This window comes from Corvus moneduloides, chromosome 15, assembly GCF_009650955.1.
Source record: "Corvus moneduloides isolate bCorMon1 chromosome 15, bCorMon1.pri, whole genome shotgun sequence".
Classification (NCBI taxonomy): Eukaryota; Metazoa; Chordata; class Aves; order Passeriformes; family Corvidae; genus Corvus; species Corvus moneduloides.
The window spans coordinates 504,302-531,862 of record NC_045490.1 but is presented as its reverse complement, the minus strand read 5'-3'; the positions used below and the strand labels follow the sequence as shown (position 1 = coordinate 531,862).

General features: G+C 53.3%; 1 protein-coding gene across 1 annotated transcript; it reads left to right on the top strand.

The window, feature by feature from the left end:
- The first annotated feature begins 1,645 nt into the window (after nt 1–1,645).
- Nucleotides 1,646–27,361, top strand: SH3RF2 (SH3 domain containing ring finger 2). Its single transcript, XM_032124672.1, is given in 9 exon segments — nt 1,646–2,789; nt 13,470–13,727; nt 15,474–15,770; nt 15,773–15,804; nt 18,943–19,032; nt 20,985–21,155; nt 21,339–21,553; nt 22,011–22,372; nt 23,258–27,361. Coding segments are annotated over 9 exon segments (2,082 nt in total). The 5' UTR covers nt 1,646–2,417; the 3' UTR covers nt 23,543–27,361.
- The last annotated feature ends 200 nt before the right edge of the window (nt 27,362–27,561 follow it).

Below are 27,561 nucleotides of genomic sequence, written 5' to 3'. Positions count from 1 at the left end.
GACCCTCAGGGACCCCCATCCCCCCGATCCCCTGGGCCCCCCGAGTGTGCTCAGCACCGCTGGATTCCCCAGCCTGGCCCTTCCTGAGGTGCCTGCGAGGTGACCAGGCACTCCAGCTGTGGCCAGTGGTTTCCCTCGGGAATTCAGCGGGAACTGAGCGTTGCACTGTGCATGTGCGTCCCCCCAGCAGAGTCTCAGTCCCACCCGTTGCTCTGAGAGTGCACCTAATGCAGCCTGGCCCTTAAAGACCAGGAAAACCGAAGGAGCAATCACCAAACAGATTCGGTGGGAGATGAGCAGAAGTCGGCATGCAGAGAACTGTCTGGGCTTCGTTTTCAGCACTCCCCCACTGCAGGGTGCTCCATAATTCTGTTTCCTTTCTAATCTAATCAGATGAAAATACAAACTGAGTGCTAATCACAGAGCATAAATAGGGAAGAATATGTAAAAAAGAAAAACAACCTTCACCACCTTTGTTTTCAGTAAAGTTTATGTCATGCATCACGTTTAGAACCACTGGCAGATGAGCTGATGCTGTTTGCAGCATCACTCATTAACCAGCGAGCGCCCCACCAGCCCAGCACACATCACCATAGGACAGACTACAAAGAAGCACCAAAGCAAACTTGAGATGAAGCAGTGAGGTCATTGGTTCCTGACATTACCCTGAAGATCTTTGTCAACGTTTTAATTTAGCCAAATGGCCATTATATTAAAGAAATAAAGAAATATTTTGTTTTGACATAATCATGATCTGGGGGGGAGAACTTTTGAAAAAACACATTAACCCTTTCCACACTGTACTTCTGAAGAATCCTGAGAGGAGGGCAGGGACGGCTACAGCCTGATGGCATTATCTGAGACATCTTCAAATTTACAGTCTTGTCCTCTAATATTTGTAGTACTTGTATGTTGAAAAGACAGGACTGAAACTCAGCAGGGTTTGTAAGGAAAAAAATTTCGGACCTTAACCGCCTCTCCTGCTCTCCTTAGGCAATCCATCAGTATGTGCGAGCAGGCAGCCCTGAGATAGGAATTCAGCTGATAAAGGGAATGCAAATTACAGGTACTGTGAGATGGTCCCTGGCCTCCCTTGCCAAAACCAGTGCCTCGCTGGGCGGGAAGGGGCCCCTCAGAGCCCTCGTGGCTGTTGCTGGGCTCAGGTCGCACTGCTCTCACTGCAGCACACGGACCCTTCCCGCAGGGAGCAGTGGCAGGTGCTGGCCATGCTCAGCACCCAGTTCTGGCCCCTTGCCCCAGCACCAGCCCGTTGCCGACCAGCCTGGAACTGGGAACACTGGGAGCTGGTGGAGCCCAGGTGATGGCACCAGAAGGCATAAAGAGGGCCAGCCCGGCCCTGCTAACGCTGTCCAGGTCCCCGTGTCCCACAGGGCGGGCGCTGTCGAGGTGAGCATCCCTAGGAACGGGAGGCTGGAGCGGTCGCCGCCTGCCCGGAGCACCGGGGGCAGGATCGGGTCTGGCACACGCTGCTCCCCGGCAGGCCCGTGCCAGCCCCCGCTGCCAGGGCTGCCCTGGGCCCTCGGCGGGCCGGGACATCGCGGCTGTGCTGCGGGGCCACGCGGCCGCTGCAGGCCCGGGCTTGAGCCGCCGTGCGAGCGCCCGGCCTGCGCCAGCGCTCCGGGAGCCGAACAGGTTGGGCGACTCCGGGCTGTGGGAGGAATAATCGCTGGCGTTGATTCAGCGAGCTGAGGCAGCCAAACCGGGCGAGGATGGCACCGCGGAGCCACCCGCGGCCCTGCCAGGTACCCCCGGCGAGTGGTGGCGTTTGAAGGAGTTTTTACAGAAGTGCTGTGGAAGCGGGCAGGGAGCGAGCCAAGCCGGCGCTGTCTGCAAGCGGAGGCGGCGTGTGGGTGTGCGAGGGATGTGCGCAGCGAGCGGCAGTGCAGCCCGAGCCCAGCACAAACAGGTCGGGGCTGATGTTTATCAGGGACTCTCATCTCCTGAGCTGGTGAATTTTTCCGTGCCGTGTCAGTTCTGCTGCGCGGAGCAGGAGCGCTCAGCCTGCCCTGCGCTCCGCGTCCGGGGAGTGCCCGGCCCAGCTCCGGGCCCCTCTGCCCGGCGAGCAGGACCTGGGGCTCCTGTCCCCGGCACCAGCCCGGACCCGTCCCCTCGCACCAACTGAGTCAAAAGTGACTCATTTCCAACGGGGCTGCAAGCGCAGCGGGTGCGTTTGCAGATTGGCTGGCGAGGCACAGCTCTGGATGTAGGTGGCTGCGTTACACACTCTAGCAGCGCAGCTCTGCTCCGTGCTCCCTCCTCCCTCGCCCTCCGTGCAGGATAGCTGCCTGAGCCCAGGATCTGGTTCTCGCAGGCGCAGGGAGGCATCTCAGCCGGCTGCGGTGGATGTGGGGTGTGGATGGCCCCGGCTCCGCTACTGAAGGGGCTCTGCACTGAAGATGGATGACTTGGCTCTCCTTGACCTGTTGGAGTGTCCCGTGTGCTTCGAAAAGCTCGACGCCACAGCAAAGGTGCTGCCGTGCCAGCACACGTTCTGCAAGCCCTGTCTGCAGAGGATCCTGAAATCCCAGAAGGAGCTCCGGTGCCCCGAGTGCAGGACCCTCGTCCTGTGCAGCATTGAGCAGCTGCCCTCCAACCTGCTCCTCATTCGCCTCCTGGATGGAGTCAGGTGTGGACAAAACGTCACCAGGTTTGGCTCGATCCAGAGGTCAGGGGTCCTGTCTTCCCCCGCCTCCATCAGGAGAGTCCCCAGGGGACTACAGCTGCATCAGCACCGGCTGGCAACGAACCCCAGGATCCACATGGAAGGGGTAAGGAGGTTCTTGTGTTCTTTCTTCTGTCCATGAGCGTAGAAAGGTTCCTGCTGTGTGCCCAGAGCCAGGAACCTTCTCTGTTAGCAGCACTGCAGAGTGTTTGAAGTGAGAGTGAGTGTTTTGTTTGCAAATTTGGCTGCTGTTTCGATGTGATACTTGACAATTTCAAGTTCATCACAGCAGAAATTGAATTGACTCCCAGGCTGAGACAAAGCCAGCCTGCTCTTCTCCTTACAAAAACTTCCCAGCAGCTCTTTTCTCCCAGAGTTTTCAGATGCTTCCTGGCTTTTGAGGGTATTTCAGGTGCTTTGACTTTCGGGAAATACATTGCTTTTGACTGATAGCACTTAAGTCAGTAATTGCAGAGCTGTAACTGTTAATGGTGGAGAAGGTATTTCCATAGCTGCACCTCAGTTTCCCTGCACTGGAAAAGAAGGGGGATGCCCAATGATGCTGCTGTTCCTTCCAAAGTTCTTGGAGGTTCACTAGTTAAAAATACTGAATTTGACTCACTTACTGAGTGTACCTAGGGATGATTTACTAGGCTAATTTTAAAATTCTAAGTTCTTTCCATAATTTTCTTTAACAATACAAAAGCTTTTCTTGAGTAATGAGGACATGATATTAGACCTGTTAAAAGAGCTTGGCTCAGATGGAATTTAGGGTAGAGACTTGTGGCTTCACCTTTCCCACATTATATTCCTGGATTTCCATTTCTCTTGCCTGAACTATTCTGTACAATGTCTCTACAAACCTTTTGATAACACCCAAAAGCTTGGCTGGAAGGGCTGTTGAGTCCCAGAGCGCTGGCCAGAGCACGGAGCTGCAAAGGTCTGGGCAGGCACGGGACAGGTGTCCTGTGGGTTTGAGCTGGCACGTGTACTCCAGGGAATCTCTGTGGTGTTGATGAGGGATCTGGATGGATCACACACCAAAACCAGACATCCCTCGGGAGCTCCTCTCTCTGGTGTTCTCCTGGAGCGTGTGGCAGTGCAGGCCTGAGCCAGAGGCGCCGTGTCCCTTTCCCACAGCACAGCCAGGGACAGGCAGTGGGGGCGGGTGGGTGACCCTGCCCAGCCCAGAGCACTGGCCTGGCTGCAGCACCGGGACCTGCACGGGGGCCAGGGGTAGAGTGGAGCAGGTCCTTGGGCTGCCGATGGCTCCCTCCACAGGGCCCTGCTCTGACAGGGGCTGCTGTGGCAGCGAGAGCCTTGCTGGGAGCCATCAGCTCTCCAGGGGAGCTGCAGGAGCTGCTGGTGCCGTTCGTGCAAGGTACAAACCATCCAACAGTGACAGGCTTCAGTCACTGCCATCCTGGGTGGCATTCCAGCTGACAAGGAGAATGTTGGAGGTTTTCCAACTGGACTCCCCTGGCCCTGGATAAAAGAGCACAAATACACTTGTCTGGTTTCCTTGTCTCTCACTTGTTTCACATTTCTTTAACTGGTTCTCAGGACAGATAGGAACTTGCTGCTGGTATATAATGGCAACATCCGTCCATCTATAGCTCCCAAAAGCTTTTAAGACCAATTTTAAGACCAAACTCCTGGGAATCAGCAGAGCCAGTGAGCACTGGGGGAGCAGTGGCTGTGGCTGGCTCCCTGGCACTGGGACAGGCCTCTGAGTTCCTGTGCCTGTCTGGGAAGGGATATAAAATATATTACACTGAAATACTCTTAGACTTAATTAGTTACTTAATTATAAAACACTTTGGAATCCTCTGCTGCAAGGTGAAGAATGCAACGTATTAGTCACATTTTGGTTTTAGTGGTTTTAAATACCTGCATTCAGGACAGCCGTTACTTTGGGTACTCCAGTGGGATGTTAATGGACTTGGAGCCTCCCCTGAGCTGGCACTTGGTGACAGCAGCATGTCACCCAGCGCAGCAGGGACGCATTTGAAAGTGCCTGTGCAGTGCAAAGATGAGAGTGATGAGGGTGACTTGTCATCACCCTGCCCCATGAATGCTTGTGTTCCAGGGTATTCACCTGAAGGAATCTGGGTAAGCAGATGTTTGTGAACCTCAGAGCAGATTCTTTATGTCAGGAATCACAGTGAGAGCAGCTGCCCTGCAGTGCTGCTCACCCAACCACAGCCCTCCCCTGAGTACTCAGAATTGCAGTGTCCATGTGCTGCTGCAGCAGAAGGTCATGTGCTCCCCAAAAACTGACTGCCCCCATCTGCAAGAGCTGCTAATTACCCTAGCACCATCCACCACCTTGTGCTACAAAGCAAATACCGCTGACGTGCCCCACACAGCTCTGCAGCCGGAGCCACCACTCAATGCAGGATAGGGGCCAGCATTTGGTTTTACCAAAGCTGTTCTATAGATAAACTTCCTTTACTCTCTGGAGCTGAGAACATCACAAGTTTGATCAAAGTTTCTCTCTCAGCAGAGATGTTTCCTTGCCAGCTCCTTGCTCTTCATGCTCATGAGCATCCATGAAGGCAAAACATAAAATCAGTCCCTCATCACCCAGGAAGCCAAGAGCTCGTCTCATTCTGAGCAGGAAGATCAAGCAGGCCCCCACAGAGCTGCAGGATTAGCACAAATATAGCACTTGGTTTGCAGTCAGGAATTTCCCAGAGCCAGTTGTTAAAAAACAGGGAATTTTCTAATTACAGCCCATCCCAAGCGATTTATTTGCTGGCATTTAAATCCCTTTTGAATCCACTTCCCGTGAGCTAACGTGGTGTGGGCACGTGCTGGCTTTGTGCACGTGGACCTGTCCGTGTGTAACCACAGCCGGGCCTTGCTGGGTCCTGCTCAGCCCCCTGAGCCCCTGCACTGCCCCACAGCTGCTCCTGGCACCTCAGGCCAGGCCTTCAGATCTTGAACATCAATGCAGAGAGGACAAGACTTTGGATTTTCAGAATCTCCACATAATAAACTGTCTGGAATTTAAGAATAAAAGGACTTGCTGGGAGGTGTATGCGTAAATAAAGCCACACTGAAGCCTTTGAACTCTTAGGAACCGCCCCTGGCATGTGCCAGGTGTGGTTACAGCTTGTGCTGAAGCTCCTCCTCACCTGGCTGCAGCCCCAGCGTGAGCTGGTGAGCAAGCAGACCATGTGTGCTGAGGTGTGCACGAACCTCCCACACCTCTTCAGGGGGATTGGATGACCCAGCTGCACCCTGCACACGGCAAAACTCCATCCAGGCCACCAAACAGCTGCTGGGGTGCTGAACTTTGTCATGCAACAAACATGGGACAGTGAGCCAGAGGAAAAATTCCGAGTATGACAGCTTGCCTTAGGAAAACACAGACCACGCAGATTTAACTGTGACTTGGGCTATTTTCTCTTTGCATGAACTGAGTGCTCAACACCCCCTTCTAGCATTTCATGGGAGATAGACAGATAACACCTCTATTGGGATAAAAATACTCTGCACTCCAACGTCCCACCTTCACACGGACGTCTATAGATAGTGCCTGCGTCTTGGTATTTTCTTCTCCTCCAGAATCATCTCCAACTCCTTTCTGCGTTTGACAGACAGGACTTGGATTGCTGGAGCTTCTTGAAGTCTTGTTCAAAGTGAACTCCATGTTTGAACCTGGCAGAGGCAAGCGAGTTTCCTGGCCCCCTCACTGAGCCAACCCCCTTCCCCATCCTCCCAAAACCTCCAGCAGTTCCTGTGTATTCACAGCAATGACCTCAAAATGTGTGTCACATCCCCTTGGGCTGGACAAGCGCTGTGGGGATGTCACACACCTGCAGATGCTGCCCAGGCCTGGGCTCTGCCCGAGGTGGTGGTGCCAGCTCCTTTCCCACCTGAGCATCCTCGCACCCCACAGCTGCTGGGGTTGGTGGGGGTGTGCCACAGAGCCCCTCAGCTGGACACGGAGATGCTTCATTTGGCTGCAGAATTCTGTGTGCTCTTAACGGCCTTTCTGAGAAAGGATTTGTCCCAAGTCTCCTCCACTGCCATGTCCCATCAGGGTTTGTTGCATTCTAACGGAACGAGGAGCTGCTCCCACAGTGCTGGCGGCACCTTGTGCTGGACATTGGTGTGCTTTCTCCCTTTGCATGTAGTTTTAGCACTTTTTTCTACTGCAAAGAGAGTGAGGTCACCTCAACATAGACTGATGGACAACACACGCCCCAAAAGCTGTGTGAGCAGCAGACCGGGCACAGGGCACTTCTGGGTAGTACCTCGGGTGGTGAAAAGCCCAAAGACCTCCACGGCCAACAGCAGGAGCCAGTTTCCCTGGTTTTACAAAATTAGGTACCAAGCTGCAAACACATTAAAGTGTTTTAATTTGTTTCCAAGGCAATGAGTCAGGCTCAGATGGCGAGTCAGGAATAGCACAGCAGGGCTCCTCCGCGAGCTCACCTGCGCAGTGCCGTGGTCAGCCAGGAGCCTCAAAGTCTGAGTCCTCCTCTTCTCACATTTTCCCTGCTGGTTGCTGGCCGCTGTCCCTGGGTCCATGGAGTTGGTCGCTGGCCTGAGTTTGTGTTTTCCCTCTAGAGGGAAGGGTGGGGAGGAGGCACACTCCGTGCAGCTCTGCAGTGTGCCAGGGCTGGAGGTAGCGGTGTCCTGAGAGACGTGAGGGCTCTCCCTGCTGCCAGCACCGTCTCGGCTTGCGGAGTGCCCAGGCCCGGTGCCCACTGGCAGAGGTGGCCGTGTTGCTCAGGGCTGGCAGCGCTGGCTGAGGAGCCACATCAGCGCTCCCTTTCCCAGCACAGGGAGGGCACTGAACCAGCAGGGAGAGGGCTCAGGAGCAGCAGGAGGAGGGAGCAGGATGCAGGTTTCCTCCCCACACAATAAACAGCCTCTTCTGAGAATGGTGGTGCTGAGGCAGAGCATCATGACTGGGCATGCCGAGGGCTGACAGAGTTTGTTTTCTGTGCAGCTTAGACCCATGACACACAACTTAACCACTGCCCGGGACTGCTGACGGCAGCACAGACACATCTGATAGAGCAGCAGCGAGCCAAGAGGCATGAAAGGGTTTCATGCAGACACTGCAGCTTGAGCTCGCCAGGACCCGGGCCCCAGCATCCCCCTGCCAGCTCCTCTCTTTCCTCTTACAGGCCTGTCCCTGCTCTCCCTGTGCCCCTGTGGCTCTGCCAGCACCCAGGAGCAAAGCCACACTCAGGCCCAGCTCCAGCCTTGGGCATTCCTCCTGCTCCCCTGAATGTCCCCAGTGTTTCACAGAGGCAAAGTGAAGCCTGATCCAGCTGTGTCCTCCCTGGGAGCCGTGGCGGCATCACCAACATGTAGCCAGGCATTCCTCTCGGGGTTGGGTGCCAGCAGTGGTGCCTCAGCATCTCTCATCTTCTCCATCAGAGAAGCTGCTCTGTGTTTTCTTTAATCATTTTCCCCATTTTCCATGTCACCTTTGCATTCCAAAGCCAGAACTACAACAGGCCACGTTCAAAAGTGACATGAGCCTTGATGCAGTGGCAGCCCAGGGCTGTGAGTGAGCAGAGGGGGTAAGTGCTCCCAGTCCCTCTGCCATTGCCCCAGCAGCTGCAGCCATGCAGATGGAGCAGCACAAAACCAGCTAAATCCATACAATTCACATCTCCAGCATCTCCCCATGATGGCCAATTGGCTCAGGAGCAGGTGGCCACCAGCATTAGCCATGGCCAGTGCTAGCCTCCCATTTGGGCAGGCCCAGGAAGGAATGGGGCAACTCCAGGGCTGACGTGAGCAGGAGGGACTGGCTTTGTTCTCCCTGGTGCACACAGTCTACGTGTGCTTGGAAGACAGGAACAATCCTCCTCAGGGAAGAAATAATGCAGAAACCACCCAACTGTCTGAATCCTCAGAATATAATTACGTGAAGAGATTGAAATGACAAGTTCATTTTTGAAGGTTTTGTTCTCTGTGACAAGGCTGAAGTTATCTCCTCTGCCAAAATGCAGAAAAACAGAATTGTAATGGCAATTAATTTACATTCAAATAGCTCTTTTCATCCACCTGGATCCTGCAGAGCCCTGAACTGTGCTAGCTGAGCACACAAGCAGGAGATGGGGCTCATTCATCCCATGGAGACATGGGCAGTTGTGGCAGGATGTTGGAGGCAGCTCTCAGTAGTCAGAATGGATGCAGATGTTATTGATCATCTCTACAAAAAGCCAGCATGTCCATGTCCTTCAGTGTCAGTGTGTGGATAATACCCAGCTCCACCTGCTCAGTGTCACAGCTCATCAGGAGCATGGCCTGGGCTGTGCCCTCAGATCTGTCCTGGAGTCACTGGCTGCCTGAGGGTGAGCACTCACGCTGCCCAGTGCTGTCCTGTCTCCTGCACGAGGTCCTTGGGAAGATAAAGGATGGCGTCCCTGTGGGGCCATGAAATCCAGGTTGGGATTGGTCTCTTGGGATTTACTGCAGAGACATTCAGCAGAACAGGGCACAGGGGGAAGCTGCTCCAGGGCATTCCCTGCACGGGGTTAGGAAAATCAAAGCTGGGAAAACACCAGTCCAAGCCCATCTGAGGCCATTCCTGATCCATGCCAGCAGCATCCCCACCGCTGGAATCAGCAGGACGCCTGCCGAGGTTTGGGGACCAGCTCCAATGCTGCATCAGGCAGTGGCAGTAAATCAGAAGGAAGCAGCCCTGGACATCCAGAGCAAGGAGCTGTCCCAAGGATCCACATGTCGCTTGTCCCACACGTCCACCCACGCTGTCAGCGATGGTGGTGAGGTTGGAGCCTCGGGGACACAGAAGGATCCCACCCAGCGTCACCAGCTGTGTCTCACTGAGCCGTGCTTGGGAGTGGGTGCAGGAGCCAGTGGATCCCAGCACAGATGCATTCATGGCCTCGGCCTCATGCTCCCCTGGGGGATCCAGGCTGCAGCTCCATCTCCTCAAGCAGAGCTGCTGTTGCCAGAGGACTGCACTGCTCCTCGGGGTGGTTTTAAAGGGAGTTGCCTGGGACAAGGTTTAGGGGCATTCCCAGCTTCCATCAGCAGCCTCTCCTCTTCCCTGTGCTCCTGCCTTTGCTCCCAGTGATCGACTCCCCAGCCAGCCTCACACGCTGCTTCTCCTTCTCTTTTTTGTAAATTCCCATGCTCTGAGTACGGGTCTTACATGAGTCCCCTGCTGCCAATCGTGAGGAGTTATAACCAGCTCATTTCAGATAATTACGGAGTGCGTTTCTCTGCTAGGAAGAGATGCCCCAAATTGCTTCCTCACACACATGTACATATTTTTAATCTTTGTTTTGTGCGGAGGGAGACTCAGAGGCATTGGATGGCTGCCCGGCACAACTGATGCCAAATGCCAAAAATAGTGAAAAAAATAAAATCTTTTCTCCGTTATTTGCCTCAAATCCACTGAGAATGGGGACAAGGAGTTGAAGTGCATCTGCCATGACCATCCCTGCTGGCAGAGCGGCCAAGGAGAGAAAAGCATCTCCCCCAGAGACGGTGCTGATGCAAGGGAGTTGTGCTGCACACCGGGCATTACCCGCTGCCTTGTCTCCCTGGGGCACTCCCACGCTGTCTGCAGGCAGCCCCATGGCAGGGGGCACCTGGGGCTCGGCCGCTCTGGCAGCCTGAAGTCGCTCCTGGGTCTCACTCACGTGTGATGGAGGAGAAAACAGAGGGGAAAATCAGAAAAATGAGGCAGCATCGAAAAAAGTTACAGGCACCCAGAAAACGGGTCTCTTCACTGTAGTTTCTCTGCTACTGGGCAGCAATACTCTACACAAATTTCCAGCAACCTTTAGGTTTCACAAAGCTGCTCCCAGTGTTTTCTCTTCAGGATGTTCACACAGATGCCCAGCTTGCACTAGGGACCGGGCTGCGTGTGCAATACTTGACTGAACATTTTGCTGCCACTACCACCCTGCAAAAAGGAAATGCTGCTTTGGATTAATTAAAAGCAACTGGACATGCTAACAGGAGAAGACTCCATCAAAACAAAGCAGGTCCTTCCTCCCCCCTGCCAGGACCACGTTCTGGCCCGAGAAAGCCTCTCCCTCTGCCCTCAGCCCGGAGTGAGCCACCCCCAGGCACTCCTTGTCTTTATCGCCAGGTTAATTAGCACCCCAGTTTCTGCCTTTGCAATTAACCTACTTTAAATAAAGCAAAACAGATCCCTTGAAGAGGATCTGGGACACCCAGGAGTGGACAGAAACCAGCCCAAACTGATGCAGGGATCAGATCAGATCAGACCTGCAGCCACAGGACAGCGATGATGGGCTGTGAGACCAGCCGCCCACAGGGGCTCTGCTGCCCGACCCCAGCTCCAGCACCGTGGCTGCCACAGGGTGGTTCAGTTGTTCTTTCCTACACCCTCCAAACACGTTAAAAAGCAGGGACTCTGCATGTCTTTCTGAAATCTTAAGCTTGCAGCTTTATTTTGTGATGGGCCTGTACAGTAAAAACCACATTAGTTGCTCCCTGTGGGTAGGTAAAGGCTTAGTTTATGTCCTAAATAAAACTGGGAAATCGATGGGATATTTTTGGCTCAGTATCTGAGCAGCCAAACAATTTTTTTTAAAAAAAATTTAAAATAGCAAAACCAACAGACTTTGGAAAAAGCTGACTTGGGTTGGGAGATTTGAAAGGGTGGAAAAGTGTGAGGGAAGGGTTAAGGAGGAGGGGAAAAGCTGAAGGTTGTGAGTGTGGTTAGAGGAAGAAAGAGCCCATTCATCCAACCATCCATACATCCAAGTGGGGGGATGTGTTCAGCCAGCCCTAACACCACAAACACACCTGGTTTTCGGGTGTTTATCCCAGTCCGCCCTGCTGTCTCATCCCTTTGCCTGCTGAAGAAAGAATATTCCAGAATCTCAGCACCCTGTTGCTTGCTCCCTGTTCCCAGTTAGTACCAAGTATGCATTTAATTTCAGAGTTTCTCTTATTTTCAATATATTTCCATAACTCATTCATGCTGCCTTTAATGTTTTGCTGTATCCTGCTGTTCCCTCACATCCCAGACATTGTTGCTCCTCCTTTCCAAGCCCTGTTCTCGCACTTTGTACAAGTCCTGTTTGTTTTCTGGTTGCTCCTGAGGCAATCCAAGGTCTGTGCTCCTCATCCTTGTGTAACACCAGCAAGTGTGTCCCCGAGTGGTTCTGAAGGAGAGCTGCTGTCCATGTTCTCTATCCCCACGGTCTGTCTCTCATGGGAAAGCACAAATATCCAGGTGTGTGTTTGCAGGAAGTCTCCATGGCCCTGGCACGGACATGATCCCTGTTTTTCTGATGGAGAGCAACACTGGCCCAAGCCTCACTTTCCCCATTTCTCTTCTCCCAGCCATGTGCTGTCAGTGTCACTGAGCCAAGCACATGTGTTTACTATGAGCACAAATTAAGAGAGAGAATGACTTAATTAGAACTAAACATTAAACTAATTGCTTCCCATTTCAAAGGCTTTGAAGTAAAAGCAGTACCTGAAATTTTTTTCTTGGTTCCTTTTCCCTACCAGGCATCAGGGTTTGGGGATGCTGGAAGATGCCCTCTTTCCAAAAACTTAAGAATTTCCATGCGAAATTCAATCTTTTCCACACTTCTGGAAACTAATGTTGAGTTTCTCACTTCTACCTTCCTGACCTCTCAAAAGTGGCTGAGAGAGAGGGAGCCCTGCAGGAGTCCTGCCTGAGCCCAGGTCACAGACACGGGTGGATTTGGGGAAATGCACAGTAAAAGGCAGGAAAAGCTGGAATGTGTCACTGGTACAGAAGTACTGTCTCCTGTGAGATCAGCGGGAGGGGGTGACTGTGGCTTGGAGAAACTGCAGAGCACGGTCCTCACCAGGCCACAGCACTTGGCAGCCTCTAAAGAGAGCAGAGGGACAAGCCAGATGTGCAGAGACCAGTGAGGAAGCAGCTGAACAGCCTCTTGTCCCTGGGCACTGGCTCTTCTGCTTAAAGCTGATCAGGGCTCTAGAGCTAGGGACAATCTCAGCTTCTCAGCTTCCCAGCACAGAGCTCACACAGCTGTGCCACCAGCTAAGAGGCCAGGAATGGAGCTCAGCATTTGGGTTATTCCCTTAAAATGTAGGGCTGCACTGTGCCTGGGAGCCCTCACTGCGGGGAGGACAGGAGCTCCACACAGAGCTCTGGTACAGGCAGGGCTCTGCACAGCAGTCGTTTTAGGGGAACTTTGTAATTTCATTTTGGTGAGAGTCAAGATTGTAAAGTCCCTGCATCTCTTCTGGGTGTGGCATGTCCCTTCTATGTCATATTATACTGCAACAATGATAACATTAAGCCACCTCTTCCCATAACCCAGGAAAAGGCTGAAATAAACCCAGAGTCACGTGTTAAAGCAGGGATAGAACCATGGGAGCACAGAACCTGCACTCAGCTTGCTCTGCTGTGTTCTCCTGGCAGGTGACAGCCACCAGGACAGCTGGATGATGGCTGTGACCCCAGTCCTTCTGAAATAGAAATACCTGGGTCATTAAAATAGACATTGTGTTGGAGTAGCCCTTACAGCAGGCAGTGAGATCCCATGGGAAGACTAGTTTAAGGCCTTAACCGTTTCTTAATATTCTTAAACAAGTCCAGCCTGCTTTTCATCTTGATACAAACTTAGCATAAGTATTTGGGAGCTTGTCTTCATTAGTAAAACCCATCAAGAAAGGATGTGGGTAGTTAATCCTAATAAATGCATGCTTAAGCCTTAGACCTCTGCATTTTTCTCCCATTAATGCTTTTGGGGAATTCTGTCTGTGTCAGACAAACCGCAGGGGCTGTTTCTTGTCCCCCCAGGTGCCCCGAGCCAGGGCTCTGTACACCTACCGCGGGCACAGCCCCGGGGAGCTGCGCTTCAACAAGGGGGACACCATCGTGCTGCTGCGGCAGCTGGATGAGAACTGGTACCTGGGCGAGGCCAACGGCACCAGCGGCGTTTTCCCAGCCAGCTCCGTGCAGGTCATCAAGCACCTGCCCCTGCCTCGCCCACTCTACGGCCTCGACCTGCGGAGCCGGGACAAGGCGGAAAACAAGGACAGCCTGACCTTCCACAAGGTACCACCCGCAGCACCGGGACGCGGACGGGCGCGGGGCGCTGCCCTGGACCGCGCGGGGCTCTGCCGCTCCCCAGCTCCTCAGCAGCTCCTCTCTGGTGTCAGGAGGGTTCCCAAGCCCCTTCAGACACTGCTGCCAGCAGTTAACCCTCCGCTCCGATTGCCCCGTGGGCACAGAGGGTGACGAAGAGCATCCAGAGAGGGATGCAGGTGGCCCCCGGCCTCGGCCGGCGCCAGCTCAGCGCGTCCCAGGCGGCGTTCCCGGGGCTGCGGTTCCAGAGACCTTCCAGCCACCCGCTCCCTGGCAGAATTTTGCCAGCGCTGGTCTAGACATTAATTGTGTTGTGCAGTTTAGCTTGAGATGCAGGGTGTAAATGACACCGGCACCAGTTCCTAGAAATAAAATTAATACTTGTAATGCCCATAATTACAGCAAGCTCTGCTTTGTGGCTGTTTTACAGGAGGACACAAGCAAAACATCTTATTTGAAGCTCTAATATATTTTTAAAATGTCTTTTCATTTAATGAAATCATTTTAGCTTCAGTAATGACTTATTCAAGTCTGGCATTAACAGACACAAGTTAGTTAAGGGACACATAGAGCCACCAAGGAATTAGAAATTAATTCTAGAGAAGGCAAAGGTAGGGCTACTGTGGGAGACACGAGGCTCTCCTGGCTCTGACATGCAGTTTGTGCCCCATTTTATCATGTCTCCTGGTATTTAGAGAGGCAGAAAAATGTTTCCAGTTTAGGCTAAAGTTTGCTCACACAGAGAAATGACAGGACGGCCATGGCACATGTGTATCTACACACACACTGTGGGCTTTAACCTTGTTTTGGAGAGGGAAAATGAGAAAACCACACTTGTTGTAAAATAACAAAGTCTGGGAGCCACCTGTACCTCTCCTGCCACGGTCTCCCTGTCCATGCCAGGCATCGAGCACATTGCCTCCCACGAGTGGGTGAGAATCTCCAGGTTTTGCAACTCATTGATGTCAGCAGTAAATCATGATTAATTCCTCTGGCACCCATCGTGGTGAAAAACACTGTCACCACATGCCCTCTGCTACTAACACCCTGATCAGCAGTTTCTAAGAAATACTGTGTGAACACTGCCCATATGCAAACCTGGGGCCTGCCTCTCCCTCATTAACTCCAATCCTTCACAAGCCAGGATTTTTTCAGTGGAAGCAGCATCAAGCCGTGAATGTTCAAGCTGACAGGGATGGAACTGGGTGGATCTAATCCTTCTGGGAATGCCACCATCAGTGAGGGCCTCTCTGAGCCCATGCCGTACCGTCAGCTGCAGGGCTTGGGTGTCCTGCTGCAAGATGCACCAACATGTGCCAGCACAGACGGGGAAAGGACGATGAGTCTAAACATCCCTTCTAATTCAGAGTTAGAGTTATTAAGTACAGCTTTCCCTGCACCTCTGCCAGAAAAAGCTTTGGACAAGGAACATGAGGGGAGCACTCATCCTCAGTAACCCCTTGTCTTAGCACAGGTTTTTCAAACCAGTTTTAATTTTGCTTTCAGCTTTGAATCAGGAATTTTACTCCCAGAATTTGTCACTGACAACAGATGAGAGAAATGACAGAGCCTCAAGATTTTAAAGATAACCTGTAATGCCACCTGAACCCTGCCTGCAGTTCTGCTGCCAGATGGGAAAGGGGAAACAGAGCAGTTGGGGGGCTGTGCCAGGTGTAACTTCTGAAACCCCATCACGTCTCTCGTTGTCTCTTCCAGCCAAGCGCCCCCACTCAGCAGCTCCTGCAGGCCACCAAAAGCCACTGGTCCCCCCAGTTTAAGGGCGCGTCCCTGCGAACGGCGTCTCCCAAGGCCAAGGCCGCCGATTCGGTGGCTTTCCCCAAGGTGCCTGACTCCAGACGGAAAAGTCTGCGGCAGTTCTCCATCACCACAGCCCTCAACACCCTGAACCGCATGGTCCACGCGCCCGCCGACCGCCCCGCGCTGGAGATCAGCTCCCCTGTGCTCATCAGCTCCAGCAACCCCACCGTGGCCACCCAGAGCAGCGAGAAAAGCGGAGTTTCCCCTACGGGACCCCTCTCCAGGTAAGGCAGCGGCAGTGCCGGTCTGGGGTGATCCCGAGGCACGCTGAAGCTGGGGCTGATAGAAACGTACGCTGACCTTTGGGACTTCATCTGCTCGAGGCAGAAGAGTCTCATTCCTTCTTCCCACACTGACTAAAGATCTGAGTATAGAATCTTCACAGATAGCTGAAATGGGAGAAAAAGGGGTTTTTTACATTTATATGGCATCTTTCATATTGAAGGTTGCTCCAACATTTTATAGAGCAATCACCCAGCCCCTGGCAGTCCATGTCCAGGCAGGCACTTTGTACTGAGCACGAGCCTGCAGAGAGCTGGGATGTGATATCCTGGGTTTTGGAAGGGAAATGAAACCCTACAGTAGTTCCATAATTCAACTGAAACTGTATCTTGTCTCACACCCCCGAAGGGACTTTACCCAAAAGTCTCAGTGTGAACTACTGCCAACAGCAGAAACAAGAGAGGGAACATGTTATGATTTGGCCTTAGAAGGGTTGGAAATTCCTTGCTTTCAAACAGCAGTGTTGCTCCCAGAGGTTTGCAGGGGAATCTGTGCCATTTCTGGGGCTGCACAGGATGCAGCTTTCCCTTTCCGTCTCGGGGTTTGGGCTGCGATGACTGAGCTGCAGAGGGGAGATTCCTTTGCAAGCCCAGGTAGGCACTTCCAGGGTACCTGCGAGGCCGAGGGAGCAGGGGGCTGCACCCCAGGCACAGGCAGCAGCAGCACACTGCTGGACAAGCCAAGCCAGAGGGGCTGTGCCGGGGGTTGTAGGGCTCCCCACAACACGACCTGCCTGCCTGGCATTCCTGCCACCAGGAAGCAGGTCAGACTCATTTCGGGCCATAAAAGGGAATAACCAGCACTGCCCCAGCCCTCCTCCTTCGGCGCTTGCTTCCCCTTGGCGGTGCCAAGCCGGGCTCAGGTGGAGCCAGAACCAGTTTGCAGGGGCTGTGGTGGCCGTGTCTGTGCATGTGCCTCTTGTGCAAGCAGCTGTGGGGTGAGGGCAGCGGGGCACCCACGCCCTCCCTCTCCACCGCTGGAATCTCTGCCCGGTCACAACTGAGCTGATTCCCTGGGCTGGCGGTCCTTGGGTCAGGGAACATCTGTCCGGGAGCTGCTGCTCTCCCTTGCTGCCGGTGAAGGGAGCTGATAAACCTCACAGCTGCCTCCCAGTACATCTGGCTTTCCTGTGTACTGAATGATTGGAACTCGCAGGGCCCGATGTCCAGGAGCACTGAGAGCTCCCACCGCCCTTGATGGGATCGGGAAGGCTTCCCTCCCCACAAGGCACCACGTGGACACTCGCAGTAGGGACTTGCCTGTGTCAGCAGTGCTGGGGCTCACACTGGTAACACACAAGAAAGGGAGATGCAGTGAGAGAGGGACTTCAGGACAAGCAGGGAGTTAAACCCTTTGTACTTACAAGGACTTGCAAGGTTCTCGCAGGAGATCAGCAAAAGTGAATGCTGCAATCAGTTATACGTGGCTGGAAAATACTTCTTTCAATCTTTTTTCCTCTCTGCATGTTGCAAATGCAAAGGCAGCTTTGAGGATGCTCTAAATGATGGGTGCTCCCAGGCAGAGGGGAACACAGAGATTAAAAACATGGAGCTTTCCACCCAGAAGGGGACATTTCAACACAGTTCCATCAGGAAAACCAGCAAAAGGCTGTCATTTTGCTCCAATGCAGAAAAAAGAAACTCCAAATACCCAAATTTCAAGCATTTTGATTATGGTAATTAATAAAACAGAATTATAATTTCCAGTCAACTTTATGAGCACCTGGTCCGATCCTGCCTGGACTAGAAAACGAGGAATGCAGGGAAGGTTTGAAGCTGACCTGCCACTCCAGGTCCGAGACAGAAGCTGGAATTGCTGGGGTGTTTTAATTAATTTAATTTACTGGAGAGCACCAGAGCGGGTGAGTCACTTTTCTTTTTTCCTAGGTCCTTGCCAAGCCAGTGCTCCAGCACCGCATTACAGACATGACCACTAGAAATTAGATTTGAAATGAACATGAGATTAAAGCCCCAGCTTGCATCATTAAAGATCCTGTGGTCATTGCTGAGGAGCACAGCTGCCAGCCACATCCAAGCGCAGCGACGTTCCGCTGCCCTGAGCTTCCCGGGACACTGCTGCCACCGCCCTGCCTCGCTGGGAGCTCTGCTCCCCCCGACAGAGGCCACGCTCCTGCCACCATAGCTCAGCACACAGCACGGCACAGCCAAGGCACCGCCGGGGCTGTCGCCATCCAGCGTGCAGCGCTGGGTTCCAGGCAGGAATGAGCTCTTGCTGGCAGCTGTGCACCCCGGGGCACGTTCTGTGCTGCAGAAGGGCCAGCTCAGCAGAAGAGCATCCCGAGGATGCTGGACTGCCTGCTGCCATCCTCCCTCCACACCTCCAGCGCAGCACTGAGTGCTCCCTCAGGTTATCCTGTTCCATCACTGCTCCCCCAGCTTCCCCACACCCCAACTTTGCTGTCTCAACAAGCTCCGTTCTTAAAGGACAGGGTGAGCACCATCAGTCCAACCAAGCTGTGCCCTGGGACGTGTGGAAGGACCATGAGTCAAGCGGCTGAGAGAGCTGGGGGAAAAGGAGGCTCAGGGGAGACCTTATTGCTCTCTGTAACTCCCTGACAGGAGGGGGAGCCTGGTGGGGGTCAGGCTCTTCTCCCAGGCAAAGGCAGAATAATAAGTGACAGAAGAGGAAACAGCCTCAAGCTGTGTCAGGGGAGGTTCAGGCTGGACATCAGGAATAATTTCCTCATGGAAAGGGTGGTCAGGCATCGGAAGGAGCTGCCTGGGGAGGTGCTGGAGTCCCCATCCCTGGAGCTGTCCAAGGAACAACTGGATGGCACTCAGTGCTCTGGCCTGGGTGACAAGGTGGGGATGGGGCACAGGTCTCGATGATCCTGGAGGTCTTTTCCAGCCTAAATGATTCTGTGATTCTGAGTCTTCCTCTTGCTGCCTGGTCTTCTTTTAAGTCAAATGCTCCAGACTCTTCCATTTCCTGAAATGTCTTTGGTGGTTTTTTGAAGGGGGGGGTGAAGCCAGTCAAATATTTTAGCTGCTCCTCCAGTGGCTGAAAGAAGCTGATAACCAGATTAATACCTTGTTTTCTTTGCTTCCTTTCTCCGTAGGTCAAGCACCTCTTACTATCCCACACCAGCACCACTGGGGCCCCCGGCAGCCATCGTCACCCTTCCCCATCTGCAGCACCACGGGCCAGCTTACCTGTACGTAAGGAAACTGAAATACTTTGGAGAGCGGGGTGTGTTTTCCTGTAGCCTCATCATGAGCTTGCTCCTGCCAGCCAGGAGCTGCAGACAGACCAGAGCACAGCTTGGATCCAAATGCAGATCCGTGTAGGAATGGTCTGAGCAGGGAGTGGCAGAGACCTGATACCACAGCTGAGTGCATCCTTCTGCCTCACTGCAGTATCTGTGGAGAAACAGTTCTGCCTGTTTGTCAACAATACATTTGAATTTTTTTTAAGTGTAAAGCAACTAATTACTCCTTAAGTGCCTCTAGTTATTTATGCTGAAACCTTCATGGCCACTGGTGTTTTGAACAATCCAGTTTCTGAAAACTTTCACAGAGTTAAACTTTGCAGATAACACTCTATGATGATTACACCAAGGTAAGATTCACCATCCTGGCACTTTAGTAATGTATCTGAAATAACAACAGCATCACAACATGCTGTTTACACAGCACTCAGCACCCCTGGTGCTGAGGCAGGCTGTGGGAATGCTGGTGTCCAGGAGCAGCACCCACAGCTCGGCACTGTGCTGGGACCCACACCCACCATCATCGGTCAGCCAAGACTCCAGCAAACACTTAATCCAAAGGGCACAAGAACTCCCAAGACCCTAAAAATAATTTGCAGAAGAAGGATGGTGCTAGAGCATCCCACCAGCTGCCTGGTTTGCACAGATGCAATGTCAGACCAGCATCTGCACACCCTGACCTTGACTCCTTGATTCAGGTGACTCCTGAGCTGCCCTGAGCCCACCTGGGCTGTGCCAGACCCCGAGGGAGCAGCCCCTCACACAGACCGGCCCAGCAGGTCAAACCTTCAGATGCTCGTGCTGAACAACAGGGAGAGAGAATCCTTTCTAAGAGAGTTCTGGGGTAGCCCCTGACTCTCTAGACACCCAGTCTGTTGTTTCTGTTTTGTAAATAACACCTGGTAATTGTGGTGTTGGGCTGTAACTCATTGATTCTTGGAGCAGATCACATTCCCTTTGAATAAAACAACAGTGACATTAAATGTGTTACACTGGAGACAAATTCAAGTTCAAACTAGAGAACAAATAGGGTAAAGTTTTGAAAAATATACCATTTTCTTTTGCTGTTGTTTTGCTGTGTGCTCACATGTGGTTCAGTGAGGAGAACAAAGCTTCAGCCCTTGGTCACGATCCCAGAATCACACAAGAGAGGTCCAGAAGGGATTTCAGACTAATTTCTAGTCTGATTTCCTCACTGCCCTGGAGTGGAGCCACATACTTCCTCCTACCTCTTCCTCTGTCCCCTTCATTCTCCATGGCTTCCAGTGGCAGCGACTCTAGTCCTTGTGTTCCAGTCAAGGAGAATGCAGGAGAGAGAGAGGGAGGAAGGAAGGAAGGAAGGAAGATGGGGTAAGAGCAGTGCTCTTCCCTGGGCCTCCAACACCTGCGGGTGATGCTCCAGGCAAGCAGATCCAAGGCCTCTGGTTTCAAAGGCAGAATGTATTCCTGATGCTATCTTGAACAGGGCACCATACCTGTGCTCTTTCAAGAGCTTTGCCTTAGGACAGGTACTTGTCAGGCCCTGATCGGTGTTTCTCATGGAGCACTCGCTGTGTGAGGTGCAGCAGCTTCTTCCTCCCCAACATTTGTCACCCTGGGCTGGCACTTCTGGGACAGACGCCATCCTCCTGACCTGCTTTGTTCTCCGTTCCTGCTGGCTCTTCTTTTATTCATATCGGCCTGAGGTAACGGGCTGTTCCCTCCCTGCAAGTTCTCTCCACAAGCGGCAGCACCGAACACTCAATGCGGCACTGGCCGAAGAGGCTCCGGGCAAGCGGCAGCTGCTCGCCCACAGCCAGCAGCACCGTCCCTCGGCACTATTCAACCCCGGAGCTCCAGCATGCTCCAGCCGCCCTGCACGGGGCACTTCTGCCTCCCCTCACACCCTCTCCCCCCAGGTGCGTGGCTCTCCACTCCTATGCGGCTCATGGACCAGACGAGCTGGAGCTGCAGAAGGGAGAGGGGGTCCGTGTCTTCGGGAAGGACCAGGACGGGTGGCTGCGGGGCATGTCCCTCGCCACGGGCAGAGTCGGCCTCTTCCCCAGCAACTACGTCGCTCCTCTCTTCAGGTCTGTAATTCCTTATGTGAAACAAAAACATGTGAAGAGGGAAGGGGGTAACACGTAGAACCTGGGGTCTTCTTGTTTCCACAAAGAAACCATGGCAAGGCATTCCCCCAGTAGCGACAAGGGCCAGGGGTCCCTCGCCAGGTGGGATGGCATCCGGCAGCTCTCACCCTTCTTTTCCAACAGGAAATCTAGTCTCTCCGACTCGAAGATGCCTTCCCTGTACACCTCATGGACGCTGTCGACCTCCTCGCTGTCCTCCCAAGGGAGCATGTCCGAAAACGGCCCAAGGCAGAGCAGAGCCCTGAAGCCGGTGCTGCTGCCCGTGCCCATCCCGTCCCCCGGGAGGAGCGCGGCGGGACCGGCCCCGCTGCGGCGCGGCCGCGGCAGCACCAGGAAGAGTGAGTGCTCGGGGGGCTCAGGGAGGGAGAGGATGGACACATTCCCCCAAACAGCAGCAGCTGCTGCGGCTAATGGTCCCACACCCCTGCTTGGCCCCAACTCTGGCTCCTTTGGGAATTCCAGGGGGTTCGACTCAGCGTGGAAAAATTCCTTGCAAAGCTTTATGGAGAGCTCCTGGTTATATTCTTTCCAAGGAGGCTGCAATGTTTATCTTCATCCCATATACACTGTTTTGTAATACACGTCCAAGAGTATTTGTGGAACCACGTGGTGTGTTCCCAGCCCTGGCAGGGGCCACTGTCAGTGGTTTTACGCTCGGAATCGGTCCCGGTGCACAGGGGTGGTCCCTGGGAGCTACAGCCCCACAGCATCCTGTGAGCAGGGCGGTAACCACTGCCCACTCTGCACCACTTTGGATTCCTGACTAAATTCCTTTCCATGGTCCTTACTCCCCAGACGGATCCCTGCAGAGGCCAGGGCAGGCAGGGACCCCCGTGCAGATCACCGGCTCTCTCAGACGTCCTTCGGCTGCGGGGCGACCTCAGCACTTCCAGCTTTACCCGCACGTCAGCTCCCCACCCTACAGCATCTCTCCCGGAGCTGGCATGGACGAGGCAACGAGGCCAAACTTCTCCCATGAGGCTTCCCCGGCGCTGCTGGTCAGGGGAGGGGAGAGCCGAACCCCCTCCGTGTGCAGCTCGGTGATTCTGGACGTCAAAGACCCCCCGGTGAAGAGCGAGGCAGCTCCAAAGCCGCCTGCGTCAGCCCCGCCGTCCATCCTGGTGAAACCAGAAACCTCCCGCAACAGCGCCGAAAAGGTACAGCCAGCACTGCCCAGCGCCCCAGAGCGTCCCCTCGGAGCCAGCAGCGTCAGCCAATACCCCAAAATCCCCCGAGGGCTTTGCGCCATCCTCTCCGGGTTTTCTTCCAATAGAAATCACTGATTGGCACATGTATTAAGAAATCGGGGATTTGTGTTGCTGACGCAGCTATTCAGATTAAGCCCTGAAGAAAGGCAGGACGCTGCAGGGGCTCTGTCCCTGTCACCAAGTTCAGTCACTAGCAGATCTCGAGACTTTTCTGAGGTCATAAATTGGGCAAGAATCTGTGAGTTTGGGAGCAAATGCCAGACTTGGTGTCAGGCAGAGTTTTGCAGAACTCCCCCATCTCCTTCACGTTGCTTGGGCTGAGCCATTTGGAATGGGAATTTCTTTCCCCTCTGGCAGCCAGAGAGAAATTTCATAAAGGTAAAATCATTCTGAAAATTGCTCTAGTGACAGCTTCCCCTTCCCATGGTACCCAAAGACGTGCCTCCACAAGCCCCCAAAGGCCCAGCCAACCTCAGAGCTCCCAGGCAGCTCAGCATCAGCTGAGAGAGCCCGTGGGCCCTGCGAGGGCAGGACCTGCTGCTGCTGTGCTGCCTCCCACTCCTCCCCTCCACTGCCTGCCCCTAACTCGGTCGATGGCTCTCAGATCAGCCCTCCTTGGTCTCCAGTAGCTGCCAGCATTGCTGTGCTGGTCCCTGGGGCTCTCTTCCACCTGCCATCAGCTGCACATCACCCTGGGCTTCTCTGCAGGCATCCCATACCCCCGGAAGGATCCAGCCACCCCCTTAGCACTTCTCCCCAGTTCTGCAGGGGTCAGCGGGGAGGGTGGGCAGGGTCTGCTGTTCCCACCTGACTCTCGCCCCCTTCTCGCTGCAGCAAGTGAAGACGGTGAGGTTCCAGAACCACAGCCCGCCGCCGCCCAAGCGGCACAGCCTGCAGCCCTCGCCGAGCCTGCTCCGCAGCAGGACCGAGCCCGGGCCCGAGGGGCTCCTGCCCGAGGCCGGCCTGGGCCCCGAGCTGCTGGTGCTGTACTCGCCCCGACTGGGCTCCAGCCCCCTGCACCCGCGCCGGGCGCTGCACCCCAAGGCGCTGTCGCTGGACCTCTCGGGGCAGCTGACCTTCCCCATCAAGAAGAGCTACAGCAGCATCTCTGCAAACTGACCGGGTACCCCGCGCCTGCCTTCCTCGCCACACCTGCTCCTCTCCCTGCATCATCCCTCACTGCTCCCAGGGCCCGGTGTTCCGTGCCCCCACGCTGCTGGCACCCTCAGGACCTGCGAGTCTGGGACTTGCAGAGAACTGTGGAACCTCTGAGGGACCCCCCTGCCCCAGGGCTGCTCGAGCACAGGGAGATGTGTCAGGGGTCTGTGGCCTCCACAGAACTGACATTCCCCAGGGTTGCTGCCTGTACGGCACGACAGGAGCAGGGGAGGGGAGGAAAGTGTGCAGGTATTAGAAAGAGTTACACTTGTTTTGATCTCCTCAGGGCTGCAGGAAAGCCCACAGAGATCAAACACTGTCTCAGTATCTGCCTGTCTCAGGATAAAGAAACCATAAATCAGAATCAGTCAGCTCCTGGCTGATGGTTCACACTGCCTTTGAGGGGAGGGGGTCACTCAGATTTTTTGTTAGGGTGGTTGCTCGCTTGCTTTTTTCATTGGTTTTAGCCCAGGAATTTTAACACAGAAGTCTAAAAGGTGATTTGGAGGGGAAAGAACCAATGCAAAAGGGCTTTGCCACCACTGCAGTCACCCAGGCTCTGCAGTGAGGGCACTGAATCTCCCTTCTCCTCGTGGCTTGTTTTCCTCTGATCACCTGTCAGCTACCTCCTGCCCATGAGCTCCTTCCAGCCCCTTCCCAGCACCCGCCCACTCAGATGTGGCTGTTGTAAATATCTTAAGTGGAATTCATGGGTTTCAGCCTACATTCAGATGCATGAAACGTTGTCTACATAACAGAAAGCAGAATTCAGAGTTCACCATGCCCCAGACCCCTCTCTGCCCTGGCAGCACCAGCTCTGGCTTCCAGCTTACCAATCCAAGCATTCTCCTGTGAATCCCGGGAAAGCCAGCAGAGCCATGCTGGCTCACAGCTGTGCCTGCTCTCCCTCAAACCTCTGCACAACAGGTTTTGGTTTCCATACTTAGTTTTCATTGCTGGTTTATCCATCAGCAGGTCCCACCCCAGCTGCAGGCACTGGCCCCCCACTCTCCTGACAGTGGGAACTGCGCTCCCTCCAAAACTGCCGTGAAATCCCATCCGTGGTTACCTGCACACAAGCCCAGGGAAGGAGCTCCAGTGCCAGTGGAAACTCTCTGAGGCCCTGGTACAGCCTCAGAGAAAGACATTTTTTCCTGAAACTACACAAAGGGAATGGATTAAACAATTCAGTATGCCACAACCCCTGGACCTTCCCTCTTCCAGATTCCCTCTGTTTGTGGAGCAGGAAAGCTGGGTCTGCCTGCGGGGATTTTCAGCAACCTTCAAGGCAAAGATCTGTTCTCACTCTGTGCTCTCTGTCAGTATTCCAGCTCCTGCAGAAACACCCTAACAAGCTGAAAACGTGCTGTGTGCCCAGGTATAAAAGGTGGCAGCAGCTGCAAAAACAAGGGTGAGTCCAACTCAGCAATGCCACCTCAGAGACAGCTGAATACCTCGGGGGAGACGTGCTGGTCTTTTGCTGAGGACTCCTGTCATCCTTTTAAAGCTGAACCAGAAAGCAGCTGGCTCTATCGCTGAGACACATCCACATATCCCAGCACTCAGAAGTGGACAGACTTGCACTCAGTGTGTCCAGGACCAGCCCGAGCAGTGCCTCACAGTGCTGGATAGAAGGGGAAGGAGCCTAATGCACCTCATCAGCTCTTCCCTGCACTTTGACACTGCAGCCACGAGCCCCCGGCCCCAGGGCTCCATGTCCCTGAGAGCGCTGGCCCCAGAGGAGATTTGTCCTCCACCTGCCACAGGAAAGGTGGAATGATGATGTTCAGTCTCAGGAGGGAATTCTGCAAGGAATTCCGCAGGGCTGTTCCGGTGGTGACTGGCTCCAGCGCTGCTGCACACTGTTCTCCTGGGAGCCTACAGTCCACAGGGATGAGTCCCTGCTCAGTGATCACGAGGATCTAATGGCCCCATGGTCAGAAAAGAGGAGCCATTCAGCATCAGACCTGCTCAGGTGTCACCAGCCCAGGGGATGGCCAAGCTGCACATGGGCAGGGACAGCTCCCCAGAGGAGGGGCCGGGGGCACTCAGTGTCCCCCAGCATGACCCTGCTGCGATCTGGTTCCTACTCCTCTTCCAGTTGCTGAGCCTCCGACAGCCATTCCCAAGGGTCTTCCCTACACCCATGTGGGCTTTTGCATGGAAGTCAAGAGGATTTTATTATAATTTTCTTAACATGCCCACATGATTCCAAGAACCTGCAGCTTTAGAAATTGAGTATCCCTATCCTGGTAAGCTGAGAGTGACCCCAGTGTGCAGGATGCCAGGAATTCACTCCTCTCACTCCCCTGACAGTCCCGCTCTGCTCTCAGTAAAGGTCCATTTTGTGAAACAAACATCAGAAATCCCCTGTCAGGGCATGTGACCTCCCACTTTTCACCCACGCTGTATCTTTAGTCCCAGGTGTTTCAATGAACACTTGTGTCCAACAGTTTTATTTCCTAATTTCACCCTATTTAATTTTTCACAAGCCACCAAAGCAGAACAAGAACTGCTACAACTCCAAGCCTCTCCTCTAAATTCAGAAACCCCAGGAAATTATGTGGAGAAAAGGGATCTGGAATGAGCAGGCTTTGCTGTCCAGCCCCTGGTTCCTCCAGCTGCAGCCAGCCTGGGATAGTGGGGGGCCCGTCAGCCCCTCCCTCCCTCTGGGAACTAGGAATGCAAACACTGGCTCCAAAACGTTTTAGTTGGAAACACCAGAGCAGCCTGGGAGTGTGTAAAATCACACATCTACCATGCTTAGGAGGTTTATTCATTGCCCAACAGTCACTGCAGTTCGTTCGTGCAACGGCATGTTTGAAATGCAATCACAGCTTAAGACTTTTCAGGCTTTTTGTCATAAACTTCAGTATCTGTCTCATTTAAAAAGTAATATTTCCATATATTCATGAAACCAAACTGTTCATGAAGCAATGGGGGCAAAGTCCATGGGAGCTCCTCAGGCTGATCCCTTTGCACGTGTTCCCAATGGGAAGTGGTGATGGATGAGACACTGCCTGGGGACCAGCACACAAGGGACCCCTCAGTGTCAGGGTGAGGAGGACTGTAAGGGTAATGAAGGGGGGGGGGAAACGATCTATTTACGCCAAAGTTACAGCCAAATAGATCTTAAAGGCAGAAGGGGTCAACAAAAATTCCCTGATCCTTTGCATGACCAAGCAGGGAGTTCCAGTGAAATGTTACAGCCAGGTCACCATCAGTGAGAAACCATAAATTGCTATTTTTACATATATATCTTAGAAACAGTAGGATGTATAACCTTTGCTTAGTTGGTGATGGGTAGGAGGAATAAATCAAGTATGTTTAGTTTATTGTTCAGAGACACTTGTACAAATTCAGGGATGCTGAATATTTTTTCCATGAAGTGAAGTTCATTTTTTTAAAAGGTGTTTTCAATTTAAGGTACTATTTGGGAGAAAAGTCAATAAACAAGAAGAGATTAGTTTCCTGTTTTGTATTAATCCTCAAGCTATTTATTTTGTATTTCTGTAAAAAAAAAAAAAAAAAAAAGGTTTAAAGACATTTTAAGTTTTCAGAAGTTTATTCATCTAAGTTTATAGCACTAATATTTAGATCTGTAGCCTGTAGATAATTAATTAATTGGGGCTGAATGGATTACAGCCCCTCAGGCACCGGAAGCACTGGGGGGAGGCACTGGGGAAACACAGGGAGCAGGAAAGCTTAGCCACCCACTGTGTGAGACACCAGGCCATGGGAGCTGCTGTGGCACCATTAAAACTTTTTGCATGAAAAAGACCAAGAATGTTTCTTTTCACTTTCTTATTTCAGATTTTGCCTGTTGGGGACAGATGGCAAGGGAGGGAGGTTACCTGGGCGAGGGGGCTACCTGATTCCAGGGCTGGGAACACAGACTCTGCTCTCTTGCTCATGGCCAGGTTCCAGCTCAAGCTCCTGGTGCTATTTTTGAGGCTCTTTGCACCCAGCAGGAACCTACA